General features: G+C 38.9%; 1 protein-coding gene across 2 annotated transcripts in view; it reads right to left on the bottom strand.

Moving 5' to 3' along the window:
* TNFSF12 (TNF superfamily member 12) overlaps positions 1 to 19,308 on the bottom strand; it is a 185,378-nt gene that overhangs the window by 19,634 nt on the left and 146,436 nt on the right. For both annotated transcript variants that reach the window (XM_053718315.1, XM_053718314.1), the window contains 4 exons: positions 18,106 to 18,187; positions 17,614 to 17,676; positions 4,325 to 4,360; positions 3,849 to 3,973 (listed from right to left, as the gene is read on the bottom strand). In XM_053718315.1, coding sequence (XP_053574290.1) covers positions 3,849 to 3,973; positions 4,325 to 4,360; positions 17,614 to 17,676; positions 18,106 to 18,187 — 306 coding nt within the window. The remainder of the gene's footprint in view (positions 1 to 3,848; positions 3,974 to 4,324; positions 4,361 to 17,613; positions 17,677 to 18,105; positions 18,188 to 19,308) is intronic.

The raw sequence follows: 19,308 nt of genomic DNA on the forward strand, positions 1-19,308 counted from the left end.
AACCTAAGTTACAAATACACCTACACTATCAATAAATTTAATAAACTACAAACATCTATCTAAAAATACAATTAAATTAACTAAACTAAAGTACAAAAACAAACAAACACTAAATTACAAAAATAAAAAAAAGATTACAAGATTTTTAAGCTAATTACACCTATTCTAAGCCCCCTAATAAAATAATAAACCCCCAAAATAAAAAAAATTCCCTGCCCTATTCTAAATTAAACAAATTTCAAAGCTCTTTACCTTACCAGCCCTTAAAAGGGCCTTTTCTGGGGCATGCCCCAAAGAATTCAGCTCTTTTGCATACAACAAATACAATCCCCCCCCCCATTACAACTCACCACCCACATACCCCTATTCTAAAACCACCCAAACCCCCCTTAAAAAAGCCTAACACTACCCCCTTGAAGATCTCCCTACCTTGTCTTCACCACACCGGGCCGAACTCCTGATCCGATCCGGGCGATGTCTTCCTCCAAGCGGCAAAGAAGAATTCTTCCTCCGGCGACGTCTTCCTCCAAGCGGCAGCAAAGTCTTCATTCTTCCGGCGGCATCTTCAATCTTCTTTCTTCGCTCCGCCGCCGCGGAGCATCCATCCCGGCCGACTGCTGTACTACGAATGAGGTACCTTTAAATGACGTCATCCAAGATGGCGTCCGCCGAATTCCGATTGGCTGATAGGATTCTATCAGCCAATCGGAATTAAGTTAGAAAAATCTGATTGGCTGATTGAATCAGCCAATCAGATTCAAGTTCAATCCGATTGGCTGATCCAATCAGCCAATCAGATTGAGCTCGCATTCTATTGGCTGTTCCGATCAGCCAATAGAATGCGAGCTCAATATGATTGGCTGTTCGGATCAGCCAATCGGATTGAACTTGAATCTGATTGGCTGATTCAATCAGCCAATCAGATTTTTCTAACTTAATTCCGATTGGCTGATAGAATCCTATCAGCCAATCGGAATTCGGCGGACGCCATCTTGGATGACGTCATTTAAAGGTACCTCATTCGTAGTACAGCAGTCGGCCGGGATGGATGCTCCGCGGCGGCGGAGCGAAGAAAGAAGATTGAAGATGCCGCCGGAAGAATGAAGACTTTGCTGCCGCTTGGAGGAAGACGTCGCCGGAGGAAGAATTCTTCTTTGCCGCTTGGAGGAAGACATCGCCCGGATCGGATCAGGAGTTCGGCCCGGTGTGGTGAAGACAAGGTAGGGAGATCTTCAGGGGGGTAGTGTTAGGCTTTTTTAAGGGGGGTTTGGGTGGTTTTAGAATAGGGGTATGTGGGTGGTGGGTTGTAATGGGGGGGGGGGATTGTATTTGTTGTATGCAAAAGAGCTGAATTCTTTGGGGCATGCCCCACAAAAGGCCCTTTTAAGGGCTGGTAAGGTAAAGAGCTTTGAAATTTGTTTAATTTAGAATAGGGCAGGGAATTTTTTTTATTTTGGGGGTTTATTATTTTATTAGGGGGCTTAGAATAGGTGTAATTAGCTTAAAAATCTTGTAATCTTTTTTTTATTTTTTGTAATTTAGTGTTTGTTTTTTTTTGTACTTTAGTTTAGTTAATTTAATTGTATTTTTAGATAGATGTTTGTAGTTTATTAAATTTATTGATAGTGTAGGTGTATTTGTAATTTAGGTTAGGATTTATTTTACAGGTAATTGGGTAATTATTTTAACTAGGTAGATATTAAATAGTTAATAACTATTTAATATCTATTATACCTAGTTAAAATAATTAACAATTTACCTGTAAAATAAATATTAACCCTAACATAGCTACAATGTAATTATTAATTATATTGTAGCTATCTTAGGGTTTATTTTATAGGTAAGTATTTAGATTTAAATAGGAATATTTTAGTTTATAAATGAATTAGATTAATTTAATATAAATTTAGTTAGGGGTGTTAGGGTTAGATAGAGTTAATATAGTTAATATAAATACTATAGTAACTATATTAACCCTAATATAATTAGGGTTAATATAGTTAATATATATAATGTAATACCTATATTAACTATAATATACTTAGGGTTAATATAGATAATATAGCTGGCGGCGGGGTAGGTAGATTAAGTTAGGGGTTAATCATTTTAATAGAGATGGTGGCGGTGTAAGGGGCTTACATTAGGGGTTAATAATATTAATATAGCTGGCGGCGGTATAGGGGGATTAGATTAGGGGTTAATAATTTTTATATAGGTGGCGGCGGTGTAAGGGGTCAGATTAGGGGATAGATAAGGTAGATGGCGGCGGTTTTAGGGGCTCACAGTAGGGGGTTAGTTTATGTAGATGGCGGCGGGGTCCGGGAGCGGCGGTTTAGGGGTTAATAACTTTATTAGGGATTTCGGGGGGGGGGGGGGATCGCGGTTGACAGGTAGATAGACATTGCGCATGCGTTAGGTGTTAGGTTTATTTTAGCAGATCGCGGTTGACAGGGAGATAGACATTGCGCATGCGTTAGGTGTTAGGTTTATTTTAGAAGATCGCGGTTGACAGGGAGATAGACATTGCGCATGCGTTAGGTGTTAGGTTTATTTTAGCAGCCAGTTTAGGAAGTTACGGGTCTCCAATAGTCAGCGTAAGGCTTCTTACGGCTGCTTTTTGTGGCGAGGTGAAAATGGAGTAAGTTTTCTCCATTTTCGCCACGTAAGTCCTTACGCTGCATATTGGATACCAAACTGCGCGGGTTTGGTATACCTGCCTATGGCCCAAAAAACTACGGGCGACGGCAGAAATATACGCGCGTAACTTCTAGGTTACGCCGTATATGTGATACCAAACCCGCGCAAATATTGGCGTCGCCGGCTTTTGCGGGCGACAATTTTTATCGGATCGACCCCCTGATGCTTCATTTCCTATGCGTGTATAAAGCATATTTACCAATCAGCATCTGTGGTAAAAAGGCTAAAGAAGACGTTGTGTAATATTAGATTGCAAGTGGAGCTCAAAAATATTAGTGCTATTGTCCGTTAACATCGCTAGAGCGCAATCAATAACACTGCTCTTTTTGCTCTCACAAGTCCAATTTTTTTTTATTACGTAAGTGATAGTCGCGAATGCTTGTCGGATAGTGCAGAAGCACTAAATACCTCACATAACAGACTTCTATGAATGCGCGTGGTAAGATTCATGTTGCATATCTCTTAAATTGCTAAGCGAATGGTGCATTAATCCAAGGGTGCATAATTAGTGGAGTTCTTCTTGTAGTTCTGTGTTATACTATTAAAGATAATGGTTTGTCTAGGTCTTAAAAAGCTCTACATTTTACAGTGCTAAAATGTAACTCACCGCTTGTAATATGGGTATAAATGAGAGCGCTAAAAACACTGTACTATCTGGTTTCATCCACATTAAGAAGCTTTAGGTAAAATATTAAACATCCATTTGTAATTCCAGAGTTGCAAAAGATAGCGCACCCTGCACTATTGATTGTGCTCCACTTGTAATCTAGCCCTTCGTAATGCAAAGTAAATTTCAATGTACAGCTCCAGTCTACTATTTAAGTGATAACCTATAAAGTGCACACAACTGGTCACCAATATGGTGAGAGGCTGCATTTCCTGTTGGTTAGAGCCATGAGAATGTCATTGATGAATGGCTTACTAGCCATGTCTGCTTGAGACCTGCAGTTTTCTGTGACTCCCAAGTGGTACTTTAGCTATAAGTTTATCCCCCGCAAAAGGTCTGAGTCACTCATTAGTGCTTAAATTTCTAACGCATTTAAATGTACTCCATGGTATTTCAGATTTGACATGTATGCCCCTAAAAGTAATTAAAGCAACAATCTATTTTATATTGATGAGTTAGCAAAAGGTAGGATAAGGGTTCTTACCTGACAGTACAAATAATACAGTCCTTTGTTGAGCACAATGAATTCTCCCCGTCTGTCATCATAATGGACAGGGCTAGTGGAATTCAAAGGGACCTCAACCCAGTGCAAGATTGTACCATTTTTGTCTGTAGGAAGTGCAAAGTGATTATTGTAACAAACAAACAGATATATTGATACAAACAGATGATAGACAGATGATAGACAGGCAGGCAGACAGACAGACAGACAGACAGATAGATAGATAGATAGATAGATAGATGATTGATAGATAGACAGACAGATAGAGATAGATAGATGATAGATAGATAATAGATATATAGACAGATAGATAATAGATAGATAGACAGACAGATATAGCTAGATAATTAGATAGATAGATAGATAGATAGACAGATAGATGGATAGATTATACATAGATAGATAGATAGATAGATAGATAGATAGATAGATAGATAGATAGATAGTGACTTGTTTACCTGCATTCATTTGTAATAATCCCCTTGCTAATTTGACTGTAAAGATAAACAATAAAAAAAAATGAACGTTAAAGCAAAGCATTTTTTGAAGAATATATATAAAGCACTTTTTTATAACATGCGGTCATGTGATTCACTGAAGCAATAAACTTGATATATATGGAGTGGTTTTACAGAGAAATTTCAGCAATAACAGCAGAATAATGTTATTTGATGCAACACATTGAGTTAGTGAATGAGTTACAGGGAACAAATTTAGAGGTTTAATTTTGAGATTTTTCTTGATAAAAAAAATATTTTAATATGATACTTAAAAGTATTGAAGGATAGACAAATAAAGTAAATAGTAAGGGCCAGATTACGAGTGGAACGCTATTTAACGCTCCCATGAGATTATTAACTACACAAGAAGTAAGCTTTTTGTGCTCGTCATCTTACGCTCGTATAATGAGTTGAAAGTAAACAGTTTTACTCTTGCGCTAACCCAACATGAAAGTATTATTTTTATTATTATTATTATTATCGTTTATTTGTAGAGCGCCAACAGATTCCGCAGCGCGGAAAGTATTCATATTTCACATTCCAATGTTCTCCACATAGAAGAATATGTTCTATTTATTCATGAATAAATATTTCTACTTATATCTGATGGTATTTTGGTACAATATATATATATATATATATATATATATATATATTGTACCATATATATATACTAGGGGAATCACTTGAACAATTAGTCAAGGAACCAACTCGTAAGGAAGCTATATTAGATCTAATACTTACAAACAGTGATACAGTTTCAGATGTGTCTGTAGGTGAGAACTTAGGATCCAGTGATCATCAATCTGTTTGGTTTAGTATTCATGTTCAGGAACTGTCCACCCAGACTAAAACAAAAGTTTTAGACTTTAGGACGGCAGATTTTTCATTAATGGGAGAATACCTAAAAAACTATTTAAAGGGGAAAACTCTTATGACAGGGGTTCAAGAACAGTGGGAATTTGTGAAAGGTGCCATTTTAGATGCAACCACACACTGTATTAGACATGTCTGTAAAAGTAAAAGAAAGCGGAAACCAATTTGGTTTTCCAAAGAAGTAGCACATGCTGTAAAGACAAAAAAGATAGCTTATAAAAATTACAGACACACACAAGCAGATGATGATATGAAAATATGGAGACTCCAACAAAAAAAGACTAAGCAGTTAATTAGGAAGGTTAAAGCTCATGCAGAAGAGAAGATAGTACAGTCAGTAAAACATGGGGACAAAACATTCTTTAGATATATCAGTGAAAGAAGAAAAAATAAGGTAGGAATAGTAAAATTGAAATCAGTTGATGGTAGAATAATAGAAGGAGATAAGCAGATTGCAGACTGTCTCAATGATTACTTCTGTTCTGTTTTCACTAAAGATTGTGAAGATACAATGTCTACATTAAGGGATGCTACGCAAAATAGAAACAAGCTTAACAGTAATCTTTTTACAGAGGATGAGGTTTTGTTAGCATTATCAAAAATAAATGTTACAAAGGCAGTGGGTCCTGATAATATTCATCCAAGGGTTTTAAAAGCACTTCGATCAGTGCTAACTGTCCCATTAACTGATCTGTTTAATCAGTCACTATTAACAGGAGCTGTCCCAGATGATTGGAGAATAGCAAATGTAATACCCCTTCATAAAAAGGGCAGTAGAGAAGAATCTGGCAACTACAGGCCAGTTAGTTTAACTTCAGTAGTAGGTAAATTAATGGAAAGCCTCTTAAAAGAAAGAATTATGACTTACATAAAGACAAACAATTTAGAGGACCAAAATCAGCATGGTTTTACTTCAGGGAGATCATGTCAGACTAATCTAATTGACTTCTTTGATTATATAACAAAAGTATTAGACAAGGGAGGAGCAGTTGATGTAGCATATCTAGATTTCAGCAAAGCATTTGACACCGTCCCACACAATAAACTTATTCACAAACTATATCTCCTTGGTCTAGATTCAAAAATTGTGAACTGGGTGGAATGCTGGCTTAAGGACAGAAAACAAAGTGTCTTAGTAAATGGAGTTCATTCAGCAGAGGGGGCTGTTACTAGTGGTGTTCCTCAGGGGTCAGTTCTGGGGCCTGTTTTGTTTAACATATTTATCTGCGATATTAGCAAAGGGCTACAGGGGAAAGTATGTCTCTTTGCAGATGATACAAAAATTTGCAACAGAGTGGATGTTCCAGGGGGGGTAGACAAAATGAGAAGTGATATACAACAATTGGAGGATTGGACAAACGACTGGGATCTAAAGTTTAACACAGCAAAGTGTAAAATAATGCATTTAGGGAAGAAAAATCCAAATGTTAATTACAGACTCAATGGCACTTTACTGACTGTTACAGACGAGGAACAGGACTTGGGAATTATTATTTCAGATGATTTAAAACTTAGTAAACAATGTAGTAATGCAGCGAGTAAGGCTAGCAGAATGCTTGGATGTATTGGTAGAGGTATTTGCAGCAGAAATAGTAAGGTTCTTATGCCACTTTATAGATCATTAGTTAGGCCTCATCTTGAGTATTGTGTGCAGTTCTGGAGACCATATCTTCAGAAGGATATTAACAAACTTGAATCTGTGCAAAGGAGGGCTACCAAAATGGTACATGGTCTAAAAAATAAAACTTACCAGGATAGGCTCAATGACCTAAATATGTATAGCTTAGAGGAGAGAAGGGAAAGAGGTGATATGATAGCAACTTTCAAGTACATTAAAGGGTTTAGTAAAACTGAGGCTGTGGGTATTTTACATAAAATGGAAAATTCAAGAACAAGGGGTCATGAGCTCAAGCTAAAGGGTAGTAGATTCAGGAGTAATTTGAGGAAGCACTTCTTTACAGAAAGAGTGATTGATTTATGGAATAAACTTCCTCAAGAGGTAGTAGCAACAAACACTGTGGGGGACTTTAAAAATGCATGGGACAAGCATAGGGCTATCCTACGAACTAGATAAGTTTATACTGTTAGGTAAGGTCGGGCAGACTTGCTGGGCCTATGGCTCTTATCTGCCGTCAATATCTATGTTTCTATGTTTCTATATATATATATATATATATATATATATATATATATTATATATAGGTATAGATATATACATATATTTATAGAAATATCTGTTTATAAATACATAGAACATATTCTGCATTGTACAGAACACTGGAATGTGAAATATTTACAGTAAATACACAGTATTACACTTTATTAAACATGAATATTGCATAAATATGACTTTATATGTTTTCATCTACTTAACTACAAAGGGCTCCAATGCGCTCATATATTTGTCTATATACGTGTACATATGTATTTATGTGTTTATATGTGTATATATGTCTGTAAATACATATATACACATAGAAATACATATATATATCTGTACACACACACATATACATATATCTATATATACATATCCATGTATATGTATGTATCTCAATGTTAAAGCCCTTTACCTGCCTCATATCTTTTAGCCCTTATTAAAAAAAAAATTGCACCAAAAAGTTAATTTTTTTATTAAATAGTGATATTATGAGTGTAACTGTACTTTATAATGTATTTTTGGTGTGTTTTATGCAACTTTTTTGTTTTGCCAGAGCACTGAGGACGCAGTAATCACTCTAGTGTAAATCGCAAATACGCTCAAGCGATTGCGTTTACTTTCTCATTGTAATAGGAGCGGTAAAGCCGATGAGCGCAAACACCAGTGATAACCCCTTATCGCTGGAGCGTTAAAAGAGAAGTTTACACATCTTAAGTATTTGGTTATTTATTCCCTATTTGTAATAATATGATATTTTCCCAATAATAATCCCTTATGAATTATTTTACCAACTATAAATATTACCACACTATCACTACTGTAATTATACTAATTTTGAGGTCCTAATCCAAAATTCTTGTTCCATAGAATGCAAACTTTATTATAACAGAGGATACAAAAACATTAATACATAATATACAGATTACACACACACACACATATATATATATAATATATATATATATATATATATATATATATATATATATATATATATATATATATATATATATATATATATATATATAAAGTTCAAAGTAGACAAGCACTCCAGAAATCCAAATCACGTGCCCAGGGTGCAGCAGATAGGTAAATAGAAAGTAATGAAGAGTGCACTCACCAGGACTTTTCAAAGTTTTATTCCAATTATGTGAACGTTTTCGGGGGATTAGCCCCTTCCTCAGACATACAATATATATTGTATTTTGTATGTCTGAGGAAGGGGCTAATCCCCCGAAAACGTTCACATAATTGGAATAAAACTTTGAAAAGTCCTGGTGAGTGCACTCTTCATTACTTTCTATATATATATATATACAGCACTGGATTAACATAGATAATACACTAATATATGCCCATTCTATATGAGAGTGTGTAGTATAATTCATTTAAGATTGCAATTTTAATAAGTAGTATACTCCCTTTTTAGTGGTCAGCAAGAATATGTGATTAGAGAGAGATTCCAAGTATTGCTGGAGCTTATATGTCTTTACCCTCCCACCAGTGATGTCACTCGCTTGCGATAAATAACCAGCCATTACAAGTGGCTGGTTATCGCTACTGCTAGCTTGCGGTAACAATTAGTGCTCAAAAAATTAACAAGAGCTCAGACCTCTGGTTAATTTTTTAAATGTGCCCCAATTGCCCCAACATACAGTGTGTAGTGTTTTGTGTTTTTTTTTTAAATAAAAAATAGTAGCATTTTTTTAGGTGTTAGAAAAAAAAGCGCACTGAAAAGTGCCTTGGCATTATGCTTATATACATATATATTTATGTGAGCGCAATGCTTCTGTTCAATACCATCGCAACATTTACGTGCGCTGGTATTACAAAGTGGAGCGCAAATATCGCTTTTGTGAAAGCAATATTTTGCGCTCCACTTAAAATCTGGCCCTATGTGGGTTGGGGTAGGGAGAATGTCAAGAGACAAAGAAACAATGCTTTGTCCATCCAGATGGTCAGAATTTAAGAGAGATATTTCCTCTCTTAGGCCTAGATTTGGAGTTCGGCGGTAGCCGTCAAAACCAGCGTTAGAGGCTCCTAACGCTGGTTTTGGCCGCCCGCTGGTATTTGGAGTCAGTGATTAAAGGGTCTAACGCTCACTTTTCAGCCGCGACTTTTCCATACCGCAGATCCCCCTACGCCATTTGCGTAGCCTATCTTTTCAATGGGATCTTTCTAACGCTGGTATTTAGAGTCGTTTCTGAAGTGAGCGTTAGAGCTCTAACAACAAGATTCCAGCCGCCTGAAAATAGCAGGAGTTAAGAGCTTTCTGGCTAACGCCGGTTCATAAAGCTCTTAACTACTGTACCCTAAAGTACACTAACACCCATAAACTACCTATGTACCCCTAAACCGAGGCCCCCCCACATCGCCGACACTCGATTAAAATTTTTAACCCCTAATCTGCCGACCGCCACCTACGTTATATTTATGTACCCCTAATCTGCTGCCCCTAACCCCGCCGACCCCTGTATTATATTTATTAACCCCTAACCTGCCCCCCACAACATCGCCGCCAGCTACTTAAAATAATTAACCCCTAATCTTCCGACCGCAAAGCGCCGCCACCTACGTTATCCCTATGTACCCCTAATCTGCTACCCCTAACACCGCCGACCCCTATATTATATTTATTAACCCCTAATCTGCCCCCCACAACGTCGCCGACACCTGCCTACACTTATTAACTCCTAATCTGCCAAGCGGACCTGAGCGCTACTATAATAAAGTTATTAACCCCTAATCCGCCTCACTAACCCTATCATAAATAGTATTAACCCCTAATCTGCCCTCCCTAACATCGCCGACACCTACCTTCAATTATTAACCCCTAATCTTCCGATCGGAGCTCACCGCTATTCTAATAAATGGATTAACCCCTAAAGCTAAGTCTAACCCTAACAATAACACCCCCCTAAGTTAAATATAATTTACATCTAACGAAATAAATTAACTCTTATTAAATAAATGATTCCTATTTAAAGCTAAATACTTACCTGTAAAATAAATCCTAATATAGCTACAATATAAATTATAATTATATTATAGCTATTTTAGGATTAATATTTATTTTACAGGCAACTTTGTAATTATTTTAACCAGGTACAATAGCTATTAAATAGTTAAGAACTATTTAATAGTTACCTAGTTAAAATAATAACAAATTTAACTGTAAAATAAATCCTAACCTAAGATATAATTAAACCTAACACTACCCTATCAATAAAATAATTAAATAAACTACCTACAATTACCTACAATTAACCTAACACTACACTATCAATAAATTAATTAAACACAATTCCTACAAATAAATACAATTAAATAAACTAGCTAAAGTACAAAAAATAAAAAAGAACTAAGTTACAGAAAATAAAAAAATATTTACAAACATAAGAAAAATATTACAACAATTTTAAACTAATTACACCTACTCTAAGCCCCCTAATAAAATAACAAAGACCCCCAAAATAAAAAATTCCCTACCCTATTCTAAATTTAAAAAGTTACAAGCTCTTTTACCTTACCAGCCCTGAACAGGGCCCTTTGCGGGGCATGCCCCAAGAAGTTCAGCTCTTTTGCCTGTAAAAAAAAACATACAATACCCCCCCCCCCAACATTACAACCCACCACCCACATACCCCTAATCTAACCCAAGCGGCATCTTCGATCTTCTTCCATCATTCGTCGTTCAGTCGTCGGTCCGGATGGATGTTCCGCGCTGGAGGTCTTCAGGATCCTGCCGCTTCGCTCCGGATGGAAGAAGATCGAAGATGCCGCTTGGAGAAGATGTTTGCCGGTCCGGATGTCCTCTTCTTGCCGGATAGGAGGAAGACTTTGGAGCCTCTTCTGGACCTCTTCAGCACCGGATTATGGATCGCCAACCCCCGCTTGGGTTGGATGAAGATCTTGGAGCCAGGACGGATCGGTGATACCTGGATGGTGAAGACAAGGTAGGAAGATCTTCAGGGGATTAGTGTTAGGTTTATTTAAGGGGGGTTTGGGTTAGATTAGGGGTATGTGGGTGGTGGGTTGTAATGTTGGGGGGGGGTATTGTATGTTTTTTTTTACAGGCAAAAGAGCTGAACTTCTTGGGGCATGCCCCGCAAAGGGCCCTGTTCAGGGCTGGTAAGGTAAAAGAGCTTGTAACTTTTTTAATTTAGAATAGGGTAGGGAATTTTTTATTTTGGGGGTCTTTGTTATTTTATTAGGGGGCTTAGAGTAGGTGTAATTAGTTTAAAATTGTTGTAATATTTTTCTTATGTTTGTAAATATTTTTTTATTTTCTGTTACTTAGTTCTTTTTTATTTTTTGTACTTTAGCTAGTTTATTTAATTGTATTTATTTGTAGGAATTGTGTTTAATTAATTTATTGATAGTGTAGTGTTAGGTTAATTGTAGGTAATTGTAGGTAGTTTATTTAATTATTTTATTGATAGGGTAGTGTTAGGTTTAATTATATCTTAGGTTAGGATTTATTTTACAGGTAAATTTGTTATTATTTTAACTAGGTAACTATTAAATAGTTCTTAACTATTTAATAGCTATTGTACCTGGTTAAAATAATTACAAAGTTGCCTGTAAAATAAATATTAATCCTAAAATAGCTATAATATAATTATAATTTATATTGTAGCTATATTAGGGTTTATTTTACAGGTAAGTATTTAGCTTTAAATAGGAATCATTTATTTAATAAGAGTTAATTTATTTCGTTAGATAAAAATTATATTTAACTTAGGGGGGTGTTAGTGTTAGGGTTAGACTTAGCTTTAGGGGTTAATCCATTTATTAGAATAGCGGTGAGCTCCGATCGGAAGATTAGGGGTTAATAATTGAAGGTAGGTGTCGGCGATGTTAGGGAGGGCAGATTAGGGGTTAATACTATTTATGATAGGGTTAGTGAGGCGGATTAGGGGTTAATAACTTTATTATAGTAGCGCTCAGGTCCGCTCGGCAGATTAGGGGTTAATAAGTGTAGGCAGGTGTCGGCGACGTTGAGGGGGGCAGATTAGGGGTTAATAAATATAATATAGGGGTCGGCGATGTTAGGGCAGCAGATTAGGGGTACATAGGGATAACGTAGGTTGCGGCGGTTTACGGAGCGGCAGATTAGGGGTTAAAAAAAATATGCAGGGGTCAACGATAGCGGGGGCGGCAGATTAGGGGTTAATAAGTGTAAGGTTATGGGTGTTTAGACTCGGGGTTCATGTTAGGGTGTTAGGTGCAGACTTAGGAAGTGTTTCCCCATAGGAAATAATGGGGCTGCGTTAGGAGCTGAACGCTGCTTTTTTGCAGGTGTTAGGTTTTTTTTCAGCTCAAACAGCCCCATTGTTTCCTATGGGAGAATCGTGCACGAGCACGTTTTTGAGGCCGGCCGCGTCCGTAAGCAACTCTGGTATCGAGAGTTGCATTTGCGGTAAAAATGCTCTACGCTCCTTTTTTGGAGCCTAACGCAGCATTTGATTAAACTCTCGATACCAGAGTTAAATTTATGGTGCGGCCAGAAAAAAGCCCGCGGAGCGTTAACAGCCCTTTTACCGCCGAACTCCAAATCTAGGCCTTAGTTTCCTGAAAGTCTGGTAATATGATCTTTCGTCTATAGGTGTCAGGGTGCCAGGAATCAGACTGAAACGAGAAGTGCAAAAATAAGCACACCTTTATTAATAACAAAGACATAATAAAAAGTCCACAAGTCAAATAACAAGCCAGGAGTCAAAGTCAGAGCTGGTAGTCAGATGAGCCGGGTCAGGAGCCAAAGCGAGTAGTCAGATGAGAAGGGTCAGGAACCAGGAGGGACGTCAGACAGCCAGGTAATACACAGGAACTCACAAACAGGTCTGAGACAAGGGCAAAGCATACTGAACAGAGGCCCTTTAAATAATAAGTGATGACATCACAATTCTGAGACTGCAACCTGTCTCACATGGATGATATACAACAGTCTGGCCATAAGAGGGTGTGCAGGAAATTAGCAGCATCACACACTCTGCACCAGAATCAGCAAGAAAAGGTAAGCAAAATGGCTGCCAGCAGCAAATGGCAAAGCAGGGAAAAAACCCTGATAGTACCTTCCCCTCAACGACCCCTCCCCGTGGGAGGACAAAAGGCTTATTGGGGAAACGGGCATGGAAGGCACGGAGGAGGGCGGGAGCATGAACATCAGAGGAGGGAACCCATGAACGCTCCTCAGGACCATAGCCCCTCCAGTGAACCAAATACTGTACACGGCCCCTGGACATACGAGAGTCAATAATACTGCTGACCTCATATTCTTCATAGTTGTCAACAGAGATAGGATGGGGACGAGGCAACACAGTGGTAAACCGATAACAAACCAATGGTTTCAAGAGGGAGACATGAAAAACATTGGAGATGTGCATTGCAGGAGGAAGGTCAAGAGCGTAAGCCACAGGTTTGACCTGTCGGAGTATTCGAAAAGGACCAACATAACGAGGAGCCAGTTTATTGGAAGGCACACAAAGGTTCAAGTTTCGAGAGGACAGCCAAACCCTCTCACCAATCTGGTAGGAAGGTGCGGGCAGATGCCAACAATCAGCCTGGAACTTTTGGTGCTGCATAGAACGATGAAGGCAATCCTGAGATGCTCCTCTAAAGCCGGAATACCCTGAGACATGAATGAATCTGGCAACAAGGATGGTTGAAACCCATAATTTGTCATGAACGGGGATAACTGGAAGGAAGCATTAATAGCACTATTACGAGCAAACTCTGCCCAAGGTAACAGTTCCGACCAATTATTGTGGTGATTTAAGACATAGCAACGGAGGAACTGTTCCAGACCTTGATTAGACCGTTCCGCAGCCCCATTGGATTGAGGGTGATATGCGGAGGAGAAGGAAAGCTGGATCCCCATTTGAGCACAAAAGGAACGCCAAAATCTAGAGACAAACTGGCTACCCAGGTCCGAGACTACCTCCTTGGGTAACCCATGTAAATGGAAGACCTCCCGGGCAAAAATTGAAGCAAGCTCCTGAGCGGTAGGCAGCTTCCTAAAGGGAATGCAATGTGACATTTTAGAATAACGGTCAACCACCATTAGGATAGCAGTATTGCCATTGGAAACAGGGAGCTTGACAATGAAGTCTATGGAAATGTGTGTCCAAGGACGCTCACCATTAGCAATAGGTTGAAGAAGACCCACAGGAAGATGTTGAGGAGTCTTATTCTGTGCACAAACTGAGCAGGAGGCAACATACACAGCAACATCAGAATGAAGACCTGGCCACCAGAATTGTCATGTGACAGACCAAATAATTTGGTTCTTGCCCGGGTGACCTGTGGCTTTAGGATATTGGTAAGTGTGCAAAAGTTTAGTTCGAAGATTCTCAGGAACAAAGCACTTACCACTAGGTTTCTCAGGAGGTCCATTGGTTTGTGCAGCCAGGATCTCCTCCCCCAAGGAAGAAGTCAAATTAGTATGTATGATAGCCAAAATATGATCAGGAGGTATAACTGGAGTAGGTACATACTCCTCCTTGGATAGAGGCGAAAATTGTCGAGAAAGGGCATCAGCCCTAACATTCTTACTACCAGGCAGGTAGGAGACCACATAATTAAACCGAGACAAAAATAGCGCCCATCTGGCATGTCGGGGCGACAATGAGATCTAGTACGCTAGTACCCTCGAGAAGATGCCTCCATTCCTTGAATGCCAAAATTATGGCTAGTAATTCCCTGTCGCAAATTTCATAATTGCACTCCGCTGGAGACAATTGCTTAGAGAAGAAACCACACAGATGCATGGAATCATCAGGCATAGGACGTTGAGAGAAGAGGGCACCTACTCCAGTATCAGACGCATCAACCTCAAGAATGAAAGGCAGGACAGGGTTAGGATGAGCCAGTACTGGAGCAGCAGCAAAGGCAGTCTTAAGAGTATCAAAGGCCTTAATGGCAGTAGGTGACCAATGGAGTGGATCATTCTCTTTACGGGTCATGTCTGTGATAGGTTTGACTAAGGAAGAAAAGATTTTAATAAACTTTCTCTAGTAATTGGCGAAGCCCAAAAAACATTGAATAGACCGAAGACCAACTGGGCGAGGCCACTGCAGAACTGCAGACAACTTGTCAGGATCCATGGAGAACCCTGCAACGGAGATCATATAACCTAGGAAGGTTACTTGAGTCTGATGGAATTCACATTTCTCGAGTTTACAAAACAGGCCATGCTCACGTAGTCTCTGAAGTACCAGTGTGACATCAGAACGATGAGCCTCAAGTGTGGGTGAGTGTATGAGGATATCGTCTAAGTACACCACAACACACTGTTGCAACATATCTTGTAAGACATCATTAATACATTCTTGAAAAACAGCAGGAGCATTACATAGGCCAAAGGGCATAACAAGATATTCATAATGCCCACTCCTGGTGTTAAATGCTGTTTTCCATTCATGGCCCTCCTTAATCCTAACAAGATTGTACGCTCCTCTCAAATCAAGTTTAGAAAAGACCGTAGCTCCCTTGAGGTGGTCAAAGAGTTCCGTAATGAGCGGAATAGGGTAAGCATTCTTAATGGTAAGATGATTAATACCCCTATAATCGATGCGTAGTCTTAACTTGCCACCCTTTTTCTTCACAAAGAAGAAGCCAGCCCCTGCAGGAGAGCAGGATTTGTGGATGATCCCCCACGACAGAGCATCGGCAACATACTCCTCCATAGCACAATTCTCCACAAACCTGGCCCCGAGGAGGAATGGTTCTGGGTTGCAGGTCTATGGCACAATCGTAAGACCGGTGAGGAGGCAATGTACCGGCACGAACCTTGTCAAAAACGTCTAGGAACTCTCGGTACTCCTCTGGCAATTGAGATACCGAAGAAGTGCACAAGACTTTGACTGGTTTCTGAAGACAAGTGGAAATACATTGTGGAGACCATGACAAAATTTCAGACCTCTGCCAGTCGAGACTGGGATTGTGCTTTTGGAGCCAGGGATAACCCAGAAAATCTGGAAAATGGGTACTGGAAGGTTTCAAAATGGAGAGCCCCAACAGCCATGGATAACGGAGGGGTTTCGTGAGTATCAAGTGCGGGCTGAAGGGGCCTGCCATCAATGGCCTCAATAGCAAGCGGAACAGACCGAGGCAATACAGGAATGGTGGAGTGCTTTGATACAAAAGCACTGTCAATGAAATAGCCCGCAGCACCGGAGTCAACAAGAGCCTGGGTGACTATGGAGGAGTCCACCCAGGAAAGGACAACCGTGACCAAAGGTTTCTCCTTTAGCGCTTCCAGGGACGAGGATAAACCACCCAAGGTCTGCCCCCGACAGGACCTTAGGTGTGAGCGTTTCCCGGCCGTGTAGGACAAGACTTTAAAAGGTGGCCCTGTAACCCACAATAGAGGCAGAGCCCCTCCCTCCTCCTAAAGACCCTCTCTGCTGTGGAGAGACGCGTGAATCCCAACTTCATTGGCTCAGTAGTACCTGGTGACTCGGGAGCAGGAGGCATAGGAGGAGAGGGAGGCATGGGTGGGAACGAACATGTAGGAGACAATGGAACAGGAGGCTTCTGCAAGCGCTCCTTGAAAGACGGCCTCTCTCTGAGGATTTTGCTACCTATCTTTCCAACAAATTGGTAATTTAACATTTATTTACAAGTATGTGTTTTTTCCAATTAATATAATTTATATAATTAGTCATTCTGTTAGTGAAAATAATCAGTTTTGGCCACCGATAAATAAAGTTTGGACCCATGAGAGTCCTGAGGGTGCAAATATTCTGTGTAGAATTTTTAATTTTGCACTGTATATATCAGCATAAGCACACACTTCTTAAAATGATGTGCACCACATGTGTACAAAACTCTGCATGTTGCCACTGGTATTATTTTGTACATCCGAATGTACCTTCTGGGATGCTCATGGTTTGCCCCTGATACAAAGGAATAGGGAATGTTGCTTAAAGAGATAGAAAGGCCAAGTGTATATGCATTTCATTTTTAAATAAAATTGTTTTTTGTAATATACTTTTATTAACAGAAATGCTTTTAGTAAAAAGTTATTACTGAAGTGTTTGAATGTTGTTGCCCTCACGGCATATATGTGTGTATGCCACTGAAACATAGTAATAACGTTTACCAGACGCATTTTTGCTTATTTAAAATTAAAATGCACCAATGCGCATTTCAATTTTTAACTTTCTATATCCTTAAGGCAGTTATGTACTTTATAACATCATATTACCTTCAAAATGAGCTGCAGATAGTGGTGTAGGTTTACGTTGACTTTTGCCTCGCTTAGGTTGTGCTGGAAAATGAAAAATTTTATATTTTAATATTACACATTCATATCCTTGCCAAGAGAAACCCCATAACAGAAACCTTTGTTAAACAGAACTCATTACAGACCTCCTATCTGTCCCTATTTGAGAGGGAAAGTCCCTAATTCTGAGTTCTGTACAGCTGTCCCTCTGAGACAGCCATATGTCCCTATTTGAAGAATTTTCACTAGTCCCTCCCACAGACTGCCAAAATATGCCCACAAACCACCCATACACACTCACCAAACACCCAGACACACCCACAATCCTGCTGACTAACTACCTGCAATCCCGCCCACAGCCCCACCCACAAAATGGCGAGAACCCCCATAACCCCCTGAGTCCCTAATATATATCCACAAATGTTAAGAGGTATGCACAGAATTATAAAACTAAAGTTGAAGCTTTGAGGTTACCTGAACGTTTATTGAGACTTCTTTCTGTTCTCATTTTCTGAAAAAGAAATTGTTGCTTTTCCCAAACATTTTCATGAAAGGTCTATGAAAAAATAGCAGAAATATATTAAAAAATAAATAGTAATGTTATATTTTCGTCTCCATAATAAACATTTAAAGAAATATGGGGCTTGAGTAAAACAGCAATTTAACCAGTTGCAAATAGAATACACATTAATTTAATCTCTTGGTCATCAATAACACACACAACAATAATTTAAATATATCAAATATAAAAAAAGCTTTTTTCTCTAGTCTCTAAAAGCTCCTTTCAGTTATTAGGACATATAGGAAGTAAATGAAAGGGGGAGGGGGGCAGTAATACTGCAATTCAAAACAGATAAGATGTAAACCTATATCTTTATATGATATTTGTGTATTACAAGCACATCTACTAAATTATTTAGCTTGCTTTCTTATTCAGCCACTATGCAATAGAAAACAAAATACAGGACACCGGGAGATTTCTCGGTGGACCACAATAGCTGGGTCTGGCCAGTTACAATTTGGGGGGGTTGCTGCTGGTGACGTGATGCAGCTTTATCTCCTCTCTTTCCTTCTCTGAGCTATACGTATTAAAGGGACATGAAACCCAAAATTTTTCTTTCATGATTCAGGTTGAAAATACAATTTTAAACAACTTTACAATTTACTTTTTGATCTAATTTGCTTCATTCTTTAGGTATCCTTTGTTGAAAATGGATATGCACATGGGTAAGCCAATCACATGAGGCATCTATGTGCAGCCACTAATCAGCAGCTACTAAGCCTATTTAGATATGATTTTCAACAAAAGATATGAAGATAGATGATCATAGAAGTAAATTGGAAAGTTGTTTAAAATGGCATGCTCTTTCTAAATCATGAAAGAAAAAAATTGGGTTTCATGTCCCTTTAAAGTCACATAAAGTATTTCCTTGTACATTTTATTTCCTAAACCATGTACCATTTTAGTAGCCCTCCTTTGAATGGTTTCTATTGTCTAGTCAAGTCACACTCGGCTAGATTTGGAGTTTGGCGGTAGATGGGTTGCTAACGCCACGCGTGTTTTATGTATAACGCACGGCATTGTTTGACTCTGGTATTTAGAGTTCAAAAAAGACCATCTAACGATGCTCCTAACGCGTGTATGTCACACGCGGAATCCTGCCCGCGTTAGACAGT

This window comes from Bombina bombina, chromosome 6 (assembly GCF_027579735.1).
Source record: "Bombina bombina isolate aBomBom1 chromosome 6, aBomBom1.pri, whole genome shotgun sequence".
NCBI classification, from domain to species: domain Eukaryota; kingdom Metazoa; phylum Chordata; class Amphibia; order Anura; family Bombinatoridae; genus Bombina; species Bombina bombina.